Raw genomic sequence first — 12,375 nt, 5'->3', positions numbered from 1 at the left:
GAAATGGGCCTCAGCCGGGAGACTGGGCTTTCTCTGATTAAATGTAAATGAATTCTCTTTCCCAGGGCAGACTCGTGGCAGCCTGCACTCTTGACTTTCCAGCGGGCTGGCCGGCCACACCCAGAGGAAAAGGAGTGGGGGCAGCGGGGAGGGCATGCCACTTTTTTGCCAAACCCTAGAGCTGCTGAAGGGGAAAAACCATTGGCTTTTACCATAAAAGTGAAATATTTTATGAAGTAACGGCAGACTCATACGGAGGTCAGAACTGTATAATGGATTGTGCTCTCCCTTTGCTCTGGAAGATGGATTCTGAGGCTTTGCCCCTTTATTTCCTTTTTCAGTTTTGGTCTCAGAAACACCCTGACCTTTCACAGTGGTGGTGGCCTAAAGGGCTGGGAGAGGGGGTGCGAGGAAGCAAGCATTTTATTTAGAAGATAATTTTCAATGAGAGAGGAGACCTCGCAAGTGAAAGTTACAATCTTCTCAGGCTTTTTATCGTTACTGCCTTCGCCCCATCTGGGAATTAAATGACAGCAGGCCAGTCTTAAACTCCTTGCTCTTCCTGCTCTATCCCCAACTCTGCCAGTTTGGAGGTGGGCTGTTCTGCTCTTATTTCCCTTTTTTCAGTTCAGAAACAGACCATGCTCTTCATCTGAGTGAGGATCGAGGTGGGGAGGGACTGGCCAAAGACAGAGCCTCTTGTTAATTTACCTCGTATTGTCGTGATCACCAAAGTGTCTTGCCTTTTGTCTGTATGAACACATTGGGGTCTCTAGCTACACACAGAGGTAAATAACCAGAAAGCAGAACTCGCTGAACTGACAAACAGGGGGCCCTTTTCACAAAGCAAGGGGAAAGGGCTGAGGGAGAGAGAGAATCTCAAGGAGACTCATGCTGAGCGCCGCGTGGACACGGGTCTCGAGCTCACAACTCTGAGATGGTGACCTGAGCCAAAACCAGGAGTCGGACGGTCCCTCAACTGACTGAGCCACAGAGGTGCCCCTTTAGTTTTTGATAGGGGGATAATGATCAAATGATACATCTAATAAATGCAACCATAGCAAGAGAACACGTGCCCCCAGAGGGCCTACTGGAGGATGCTTTTGAGAACTCCTTCCTTTACATGAAATGATGCCTGCACACAAAAACGGTGCGTTCAGCCTTTCAGATACATTAGTAACCTAAAGCTAGGCATACCCATTAGGAGGAAGTACCCAGAATTGTCATTGGTTTCTCTGTCCTTATGTTAAGCAGTGCCATTGCAGGTGAAAAATCAGAGTAATTATATGGGGCCTTGGAGCAGCTACCCCTACTGCATTATTCTGGGTCTGTATTATTACAAAGACTCGAAATAACTGGTAATACATGAAAATATTTGTTTTAGGATTTATTAGTAAAATACTATCCTCACTTCCCATTCTTTGGTCAATGCCAAGAAACACTCAATAGTGAATCAGAGCAATGTGATTTAACCTAAGTCATATCCTAAGGAGCTCTCAGACTGGAAAAGACTGTTTATCACAGTTTATATTTTGCTGAATGGAAAATATGTAGTTCTTATTTATCTTTCTGTGAGTAAACATCTTGGGCCAGGCTAATTGGCCAGTTGGTGTCATCTCTCAATCATTTTATGAGTATTGTTTTTAAATTTAAATATCCTTGAAGTCCTAAAATTAATTTCACCAAAACCTCTATGCTAAAGGTTTGGCCTCCTGTGGGAGAAGGGAGCTTATTCTCTTCTGATACTCAGTTCCCAGATGAGGCAGTAAGTAATTGAATTAGCAAAGAAGGCATTGAAAACATTCTCTGGGTTTTCAAACTCAAGGGGCGTATGACTCTCAAGGAGCAGGTGGCAAGTCAGGGGACAGGTTGTGTTTACCCAGTTGCCGTCAGCTGTGATGGGTGTAATACGATATGGAAAAGCAGCCCAAGGATGTAACAGAGAACACAGAGTCAGTGATTAATAGATAAATGCTAGTTAACATGAAACACATGTTACTCGAAAATGAGCCTGTGCCCTCTTTAATCCAAGTCAATTTAACAAACATAGTTTTTAAATCAAACTTCCCTTAAGACCACCGTTGGTGAAGACTCCAAACATCGTTCTGGGGGCGGGGGGAGCTCATTGTCACTTTGTTCCCCTGCTCATTGAATCCCCCGTTTCTCTTCTGTTGGCTGTGTACTGTGTTCAAGGCAGTCCATCAACCCAGGGAGACTCCGGTGACCTTTCCCATCCCTGGATCCCGGCCAGCCGGAGGATGATCAAGGAATGGGGCTGTTACTGGTAGAAGGGAGACATCTATACCTTAGCCTGCTAAACACGTACCAGCAATTGCACATGCCCCAAGTGAGAATGGGTCCTTCATGTGAGATGTGTTCATTGCCATCTGGGTAGCTGCCCGCCCCCCTCCACCCAATCTAAGATTCACCTGCAAGACCCTCCTCTGTGTCCAGCCCACCTCTCCTGCCTGCCTTCGGACCGCTAGTACCCAGCATTCATTGTGTACCTGAGCCATGTTGAACTCTTGGGCTCTCCCCAGGTCAAGTCTACTGTTTGAACCTCTGTGCTTCGGCAGATGCTGTTCCTCCCTGCCTGGAATTACCTTCCCCTCCTCACTTGGCTCTCTGGAAGTTCTCTTTATCTTCCAAGAGCCGTGGGAAGTGCCACCGCCCCTGAGTCCTGAGTGCAGGTGACAACAAGCCCACTGCTGGGGGAAAGAGAAATTTGTAGACAAGAGTCATGGTGGTAGCAGGGCCGCTGCTCTGAGGGTTATGAGCGGATGGACAGTGAGACGAGGGTCCAAATACATGGGGGACAGGCGCTGTGCAGTCAGGGCCCAGGGAAGGGGGACCAGGAAGGGGCATCCGGGGAGAGCTTCAGAGGTGACACTCCTTCCACGGTCAAAATATCTAGGTACATGACTGGCTACTTACCCTCTCTGGGCCTCAGTCTTCTGATCGGCAAAATAAGGGTGAAAATTAAGGAGACCAGATGTTCCAGTTTGCCTGGCACATTCCTGTTATTGTTCTCTATCTTACCAGTCTACCTGGTACACTTCCCCACTTCACTCTCAAAAAGGTCCTGGTTTGGACAATAAATGATACGGTTACCTTACTCATGGCAGAGTAAGATTCAGTGCATGTCCTAGCTCTTAGAATAGTACCAGCATGAGCTAGTAGTATTCCTGTTTGTATGTGAACTCCATACGGGGACAGGGCCTTAAGCAGCTGGAATTGGTTTCCAGGATGATACACTTGGGGAATGAGACTCAGAAAACAGATCGAAAGACTTCTCCGTCCCTCCAGTCTTCAGGCCCAGGGACAAAGACTGCATTAGGGCTGCTCTGTTCTGGTACCCCAGGGGAGGCCTGTGTCTTTCTCTAACTCTAGGTCAGCAAACAACTCTGAGGTACCTTATATAGGCCCCTATCCCCAGGCCACCAATGCTTTGTTTCCTCCAGCCCCTGCATCAGACCACCACAGCCCAGAACGTCTTTAGTTAAAGCTCTAGATGTTTCTTTGAACGGTAACATGCAAAAGATGGATTCTCTTTTGTGGTATACCCGTGGAATCACCCCAATTCATGTTTTGAACCCCGTATTTTATAAAGTGATGTTTTGCCAGGCCACCTAGACTACACTGAGCACTTTGTCCTCGGATAGGCCTGGGACCTTGGTGGCTTCTGACCATGAACCTTCCTGACCGAGGCTGACACGGACCCTGCCACCAAGTGATGTCCATATATCCTTCGGCTCCTGACAGTTTTCCAAATCACCAACATCTCTTCCTTTCTGACTTGCACAATGTTTTCTTTGGGGTCGGGACAGGAGAGTGGAGAAGACCAAAAGCCAGCAGAAAACCCTCAGTTCCTTGGCGGAATCCAGCCTCGACATTGTGTCCCGCATCCTCCTGTCCTTCCTGTGTATGTTTGGTGAAGCCCTTTGATTCACATTCCGATGGACACGGACCTCTTCCAGCTCCTGGAGGTCCTGGAAGTTAAGCAGCCATGTCATGGGAAGCATTTGGACTTGGATAGTGTGGGAAATTAATGAGAAGTGAGTGGACAGAGATGAGCAGGGGGCAACGGCCACAGAGTCCCTGGCCAGCCACGGAAACGAAGTTGTTGGACATGAGTACTGTGGCGTTTGGATTGCCTGTAATGCAAGAAGAAAAAGTACTTCTCCTTGATTTTAGGCAAAGAAGATGGTTAGAACCAAGCTGGGGGTGATCAGTCGTTGCTTATCTATGTAATGTGAGACTGGGTGGCCCTGCGCTCTTAAAAAATGCACAGATAGTTCTCAGAGTAGGAATTAGCAGGTGAGGACCACCTTAAGGGCCACCCAGATCCCCCATCCTCATTTTACACGAGGCAGCTGGAGCCCTGGAGACCCGAACTGGCCCAGCTCTCAGGAGGCAGAGCTGGGGCTGAAGCCCAGGACGGTCAAGTGCTCATCGAGGCCATCTGTGCCATGGGATTCCTTCACTGGGTGCTTCTTGCTGCCAACAGCCAGTCACATGACCTTGGACGGCTTCTGGAACTCGGGGGTTCTGGTTCCTTATCTGTCAGCTGAGGCCAAGGAACTGCGTGATCTGCAGGCTGCCTCCCAGAAACCACATTCCAGGATGCTCTGTTCCCCTTCCAACCCCAGACAGCAGGGAGCAGCCTGGCCCCACAGCCAGCAGGCACTTTCATCTCCCACGCTCTAGCCAGGGGTTGTTTTTCTGGCCACATGGGTCAGGACGGAGGATTCTGGGCTTCCTAGGCTTCTAGGTGAGTGCTTCCTTCCTTTGGCCCAGATAGGAACAAGAAGATATGGTTTCCCTCCACCTTTGCTGGTCCGTGACTCCTGCCCCAACCCCATCCTCAGCCTCTATACCTGAGAACCAGGAAAGTGGTTATAAACACCAGCTCCGGAGCTGGATGGTCTGCTAACTGGGAGACCTCGGGCAGTCAACCAGTCTCCCCTTGCCCTCTGTTTCTCCATCTGTAAAATGGGGATAGTAACAGCCCTCATCTCCGAGGCAAGGACTGCATGAGCTACTATGTGTAAACCACTCAGAACCTGCCCACAGTAAGGGCCACACACATGGGGTGTGTTTTGGTGTTATCGCAACTGTTGCATTCATTCCTATCGAACATAGAAAAATCCTTCCCTTCCATGGCCCGGCCAGAGCCTGAACTGCTCACTTGTAGCTGAGGGAGTGTCTGCGGCAGGGTAAACGGGTTCAGAACCAGACCCACGCAACACCAAGCAATCTTCGGTCTCCCTTTGAAAGAGGACCTCCCTGAAACCTTGCAGAAAAATGTCATTGCCCCGCCCCCGTCCCCCACTGAAGTGATTCCTGTGTAACCACAGTCAGGAGCACAACTGACTGAGAATCTCATTCACTTATTCACCACAGACTCAGTCTCCACTTCTCTTCTCCAGATTCCATTGGGGCAGATCAAATGTCACAGGGGATCACATCACATCACTGTCGGCCCTGTTCACTGGCCCCCGAGACTCCAGAGAAAAGAGGCAAGGGAAGCTCTGAGCCACATCTCTGTTACACGGGGCACACAGTGGGACTTTGGCCACTGCTCACCCCCTTGCTTTCTCCATCCCAGCTTCCTGCCCGTCCGTGTGGGGGTCTTCACAGCGCCAGCCTCCTCACACCCCAGGTTAGCGAGACCGGCTGAGCTGGGGCTCCATTCCACACTTCCTCTCCCAGCCTAGAGACCCGAAGCACCAGTTTGCAGAGCCAGGAGGAACTCTGCCCCCATCCCTGATTTTAATTAAGGATGAACGCATCCGGGAAGACTCAGAGATTCTGTTTCTCTAAACCCAGATCAATGTGTCATCTCAACAAGAGGAATGCGCACACCCTAAGGCTGCCCAAGGACCATTTTTCCAGTGGCCTTTCAGCAAATGTCCACCCCAGAGGACAAACAGGGAAAGTGGAGGATGGTTCAGAGTGAAACATGATTGGAATCAAGAACATGAGCACAACACATTCAAGTTCTCAAAGCCCGATGAACGAAGTGTTTTCCATACACGATGTGCCCTATGTGACTAAACAGAGGGTAACCCCAAATAACACGATCCCCCACTTCCCTGATGAGGTCCACTTAACACTTTTTTGGCTGACTTAGTAGGAGTGAGAGGTGTGGTTGTCTTGGAGGTAGGGGATGGGAATGGACTGGTAAGAGGCCAGAGGGAACTTTCTGGAGTGAATGACGGATTCTGTACCTTCACTGGGGTGGTGGTGACTTGGGTGATTTCATTTGTCACATTTCGTCAGCCTACACCCTTAAGATCTGTGCATGTTTGTGAATGTAAATTTTACCTCCATAAAAGTAATTAGAAATAGGAATTAAATAATATCTACTTTTAGGCACGCCTGGGTGGCTCAGTCGTTAAGCATCCGCCTTCAGCTCAGGTCATGATCCCAGGATCCTGGGACACAGCCCCTCGTCAGGCTTCGAGGGAAGCCTGCTTCTCCCTCTCCCACTCCCCCTGCTTATGTTCCCTCTCTCCCTGTGACGCTCTCAGTTAAATAAATAAAATCTTAAAAAAAAATTCTACTTATAATATTTAACCTAACTGTGCTGTTGTATACTTAAAATTATGTAAGAATAACATTCATCTATATTGCTCTTCTCATTCACACATCTCCCAAAAAGATGTTATGCAAATGTATCTCCTTTGAGATCAGCATCTATCACAATGAAGCTACTTTTCATTGTTTTCCAGAGCATATCATCTTAAATTTGTCTAATTAATTTGGAATGTAGGACGTTTTGAATCCAAGATTCTTGCTGAAATTTTATGGCAAAACACAAGTGCCTATCTGCATAACATTGCAGTGGTTTTTCTCATTTGTCTTGTGATTACCGTGATCCTCACCACATAAGCGAGCTGTGTTTTGCTTTCTAAAATGAGCTTTAAAATATTTATCACAGTTTGACATACTTGCACCTGAGGAATAATCCCCAAAGCTGTGTTAAATCTCATTTCCTCTTACCTGTTATTTCCCTCCCATGACCTCTAAAAGCAGCCAAAACCAGCATTGATTGAGACCGTTTCAGCTGCTGTGTCTTCCCAGGTTTTGTGGTTCAAATAAAGTAATTGAGGGGCGCCTGGGTGGCTCAGTCATTAAGCATCTGCCTTCGGCTCAGGTCATGATCCCAGGGTCCTGGGATGGAGTTCCGCATCGGGCTCCTTGCTCAGCGGGGAGCCTGTTTCTCCCTCTGCCTCTGGCACCCCTCTCGCTTGTGTTTGCATGCTCGCTTTCTCTCAAATAGATAAACACAATCTTTAAAAAACAATAAAGTAATTGAGACAGTCCCAATTATAAGATAGTCTTTTTTTTTAAAAGATTTTATTTTTTATTTGTTTGACAGAGATCACAAGTAGGCAGAGAGGCAGGCAGAGAGAGTGAGAGGGAAGCAGGCTCCCTGCTGAGCAGAGAGCCGGATGCGGGACTCTATCCCAGGACCCTGAGATCATGACCTGAGCCAAAGGCAGCGGCTTAACCCACTGAGCCACCCAGGTGCCCCTATAAGATAGTCTTAAAGAATAATAATTCCTAAACTAGGAGAGATTGGTAAAGGCAACGCTCTCTTTCCTAATAATTTTAGGAAGTAGACTTTCATCTTATTTGGTTTTTTTTTTAGGTATATACAGTAAATCCTGGCATATGTGTTTAGACCAAAGATAAAGTCTGGATTAATGTAGCAAACCTGGAGGTCTTATTTTAGAGTTCATTATGAAAAGATTAGCACTGTTGGCTTAAGTTGGAAGTTTCTTTAAGTAAAAATTTTTAAGTTTTGCTCCCTACCATGAATGGGAAGCTGAAACACTCTTGAATAAATTCAAACACACTGTATTTTCCTCAAGGACATTAAAAATAAGAGTGTTTGATTTAAACAGATGATTCTGTTAGAAATGGGGTTATAAACACAATCCTAAATTATGAATTACTAACTACGGATTTTACCACTGGACCTGAAGTTCTGTCTAGTCCTCAGCTAAAACTGGTGTGGTCTGATGAGGTATATAAAGAAGTCTTGGTTTTTTCAACATTTCCTCAGTGTAGGCATCAAAATAGTGTTGTTCTCAAAGAAACCAACGTGAGAGAGACCATATGCTGTTTGTTCGGGGTGTTTTGTTTTCCGTGTTGTCATTCAGCACTGTTGTCATCTGAAGCAAAATCAGATAACTCACCAAGAGCTCACCGGCATATAAGCTCCTGTATGGCTCGATCGGGTGGCGGCCCAACTTTTTTTTTTTTCTTTTTTGGTAGCCTAACCCTCATTTTAAGTGACAGTAAATGTGGTTGCGGCTCTCATTGGAGCAGAGAATGGGGCCCAGAGAAGTCCTGCTACATGCCTCTTCTCCTCTTTAGGGAGACAACTGTGGGATTTTACAGCACCCTGGGAGTTCCATGGAACACAGTTTGAAAACCTCTGGCAGTGGACTGTGCATGAGGGCTTGGTCTCAGAAGACCTGGGTTCTGGACTCTGTGATTATTGGCCAGTGACAACCTGAGTCTCAGCTTTCTCACCCAGACAAAGGGCATGAAAGCTCATCTCAGAGAGTAGCTACAAGGAGGCTTATAAATGTGCTTTGGAAACTGTGAAGTATGGGGTTTGTTTTGTTCCTGGAGTCTTACTCTCTCCTAGTCACATCTCAACTGCATGCTGTGTACCATCTCATCTCAATTATTTAAGGACTTTGGATTGTTTGGCCTGGTTGATGCTACCACTCTGTCCTTCAGCTCCACACTCTCCACTGGAGAATAGATAAGGGGGAGGAGCCGACTTTGTTATCGCCCCTAGAATAAGGGATTCCAGCCTTGTGATTCATTCTTGGGGCAGAACACTCTGACAGATTTCTTTTCACTTTCAGGTGAGCCAAGAGAAGGGAAACTGCTCTTTCCAGAAAAACCCAACACCCTGCATCATCCCTCAAGAGCAAGAAAATATCTTCCATACAATATTTGCCTTTTTCACCAAGTCTGGAAGAAAAGTCTTGGTAAGAATTTGCTTACTAGTTGGGTTAACATGGGTGGTCCTCACTAGGAAGGCAAGTCTGAGATGAGAGGCCAGTTTTCTCTTTGGCATTTATTATTTCCCAAATCTGGTTTCAATCAATTGGCGTATAAAGTCACGAGGACTGTGGTCAACTCCCATTTTTCAGCCTGAGGTTTCAATCAAAGTGTTAAATTTACATTTCAAATTCCACTGCCTGGCAAAGGGAAAACCTTTGCAACCCACCAAGCACAAAGTAAAACATTTCCCCAGCTCATATGAGTCTAATCAAGAGTGATGGTTCTCCTACAAGCTCTGTGGAAAACTCTCGGGCAGGATCCGCTGAAATTAAACATCTCTGTACCCTGAGACCCAGCAGTTCCACTCCCAGGTGTATCCCCAAGAGAAATGGGTATTTATGTCCCCCAAAACACGTGGTTGAGATTGTTTACAGTAATCTTCCTATAGCTAAAATCTGGGAACAGTCCGGTCGCCATCAACAGGAGAACTGGTAGACCGTTGTGGTGTAACTACATCCGGGAATATTACAGAATAATGAACAGAACTACCACACATGGCAGCAAGAATGGATCTCACGGACATAATAATGCTTGAAAAAAGCTGGAGCCAAAGCACACGCACGAAGTTCAGAGACAGCAAGATTAGCAGTGGTGTTGGAGGTCAGAATAGTGGTTAATCTTGAAGGGCTATCAACAGGCAGGGGCATGAGGGGAACTGCTTAAGTACCGGAAACGTTCTACATCTTGATCTGGATATAAACATGTAAAATATATCAAGATGGACCCTTAAGATTTATTCTGTCTACTATATGTGAGTTACACCTCCATTGTTTTCAAGTGAGGGTTTTGAAGATGGGATTGTACACTTCCCCAAAGCCTCCTATTCCCCCATATATCTTCAGCTCCTTATTTCAGGCTGGGCGCATCTCCCTCACATTGTTTTTCTCTCTCTCTCTTTTTTTTTTCCTGAAAAAAAAAGTAGGACTATTTGCCACTTGGGATATGGGGGTGTGGGGTGCCTAGGTGGCTCAGTCAGTTAAACAGCTGCCTTAGGCTCAGGTCATGATCCCAGGGTCCTGGCATCAAGCTCCATATCAGGCTCCAGGACAGACCGAGAGCCTGCTTCTCCCTCTCCCTCTGCCTGCTGCTCTGGCTACTTGTGCTCTCTATAGATCTCTGTCAAACAAATAAATAAAATCTTTAAAAAAAAAAAAAAAGAATATGGGGGTGGTTTTTTGGTTTTGAGGGTTTTTCTTAGTTTTGTTTTTTTGTTTTTACTTACCTAGTGCTGATGATACAACTATTTTTAAAAGCCCTTAGAATTGTTAGGTACACTGATATTTAGTGGTTTGACAGACACAACTCTGTATCTGACTGACAGTCTTACCCCACACTTGAAACGTCATAAACATATGTATATACGTTTTGGATCCTACCTTACAGAAGAGAAGAATTCCTCTTCTGTAACTTTAATTTGGAATTGAGGTTTCTATGGGTGACTCACATATTTTCTTGGTCAAACCTGCGCTTTTCTTTACTCATGTGTTTCATGAATCCTATGACTTCTCAGCCCTCTCATTTGCTCTACCTGAAAAAGGAGCATAAACGTGTATTTGCCACCGCACAGGCAAAAATTACATAATGTAGGAAACACATCTTAGTTCAGAACTCATAAGAAAAATGCTTTTGGAATATGTGAATGTTTATTTTTAAAATGTTTGTTTTTTTTAAAGCAATTCTTTCTCCTTGTGAAATCCAATTTTGGGATAGGGTAAACCAGTGGGTGACTTTTTCCCATTTGCTTGACAAAAGTTAGGTTCTGGTGCTTTGTGGGCAGGAAACCCCTCTATTGCCCTCTGGTGGCAAGAAGGAATGATTGCACCTTCCTATGGAATTCCTCTGCCTGGGATCCTCCTAGTGACCAGAATAGAACCTCATGGAGCCCTCTACTTCATAAAGCGCTGTGCATTTGTCTTTGTTTTTAATACCATTTGGCAGACAGTTCTCTGATTTTTCTTCTCAGGACTGTGAAAAACAAGGAATTTCTTGCCTAACAATGCACTGTAACCTTAGTGCGCTTGCTAAAGAAGAAAGTCGTACTATAGACATTTACATGCTGCTGAACACAGAAATATTGAAAAAGGTAATACCTGGGGCACTGCACTCTTTGGGTTCATTTAAAAGCATCAGAGTGGGTTTTCTCAGAACTCTGCCTGTTAAAACTTTTCTGGCAAGTTCCATTGGTAGTTTGCTGCTGGAGGATGCTGGGGGTGGCGGGTACCAGATCCTTGCTATATCAAGGGTGCTCTGAGGACTAGCAGTATCAGTGTCACTTGGGAACTTATTAGAAATGAAGAATTTTTAAGGAAAAAAAAAAAGAAGAAAGAAAGAAAAGAAAGGCAGAATCTTGGGCTCTATGACCCAGACTTACTAAATTAGCATCTTCACTTTAATAAACTCCCCAAGTGTTTTGTGTGTACATTTAAGTTTCTCAGACTTTAGCTTGCATCAGAATTATCTGGAGACCTTGTTAAAATGCAAATTCAAGTTTGACATTCTGTATTTCTGACAAGCTCCCAAGTGATGCCAGTACCGCTGCTCTCGTTCTAAATCAGTGGTTGACCTTTTCTGTAAAAGGCCAGTAGTAAATATTTCAGGCTCTACAGGCCATACAGTCTCTTGCCACAGCCCAGCTCTGCCACTGTATGGTGAAAGCCACCACAGGCGATACTCAATGGGTATGTTCCACATTGGCTGTGTTCCAATAAAACTTTATTTACGAAAACAGGCAAAGGGCCAGGTTTGACCCTTGGGTGGTAGTTTGCCAGTCCTTCGTTTGGATGACACCTTATTTCAGAGAAGCCCAACTTTTGAATTTCAGGTGACTTTGCCAGTATGAGTTTATCATATCAAAAGTGGCTCATTTAAAAATACCTCAGTCAGTGAATTGGTGGTTCTTAAAAAAATGTCAGACAAATTCACCGATTTATTTTAACAGAAGAGCTGCTGAGTATGAAAGGCCATATCCAATGAGACGCTTTAAAAATAATCACTTGTGAAGATAAAATAAAATATGCCCGTTAGCCACAGAGATTCTATTCATTTTCCTCTGGAAGAACTTAATGTGTTCAGTGTAAACCTGAATGAATATCTTTAGAAAAGTCATTCCAATGTTAGTTTTTAAGGTAGGCGTGGCAGTAGCGTGCTGACCTGAGAAATAGAGGCAGGAGGGATGCCAGCTGCTCTCCCCACTGACCATCTGTAGCTGGCCCAGCCCGCCCCCACCCAGGCAGAGCCCTGCCCAGTTCCCTTTTCTTTGGTTTCCTTTGCAGGGAAATCAGT

General features: G+C 45.6%; 1 protein-coding gene across 1 annotated transcript in view; it reads left to right on the top strand.

The window, feature by feature from the left end:
- The window catches only part of ITGA9 (integrin subunit alpha 9), a 326,387-nt gene that overhangs the window by 284,090 nt on the left and 29,922 nt on the right, over nucleotides 1-12,375 (top strand). Inside the window, exons 24-25 of the mRNA XM_032861219.1 lie at nucleotides 8,892-9,017; nucleotides 11,057-11,176. Of these exons, the coding sequence (XP_032717110.1) occupies nucleotides 8,892-9,017; nucleotides 11,057-11,176 (246 nt within the window). The remainder of the gene's footprint in view (nucleotides 1-8,891; nucleotides 9,018-11,056; nucleotides 11,177-12,375) is intronic.

The sequence above is a fragment of the Lontra canadensis genome, unplaced genomic scaffold, assembly GCF_010015895.1.
Source record: "Lontra canadensis isolate GAN:19392208 unplaced genomic scaffold, GSC_riverotter_1.0 scaffold20, whole genome shotgun sequence".
In the NCBI taxonomy this organism is placed as follows: domain Eukaryota; kingdom Metazoa; phylum Chordata; class Mammalia; order Carnivora; family Mustelidae; genus Lontra; species Lontra canadensis.
Note: the sequence above shows the minus strand (reverse complement) of the source record. Positions and strands in the feature narration are given on the sequence as shown.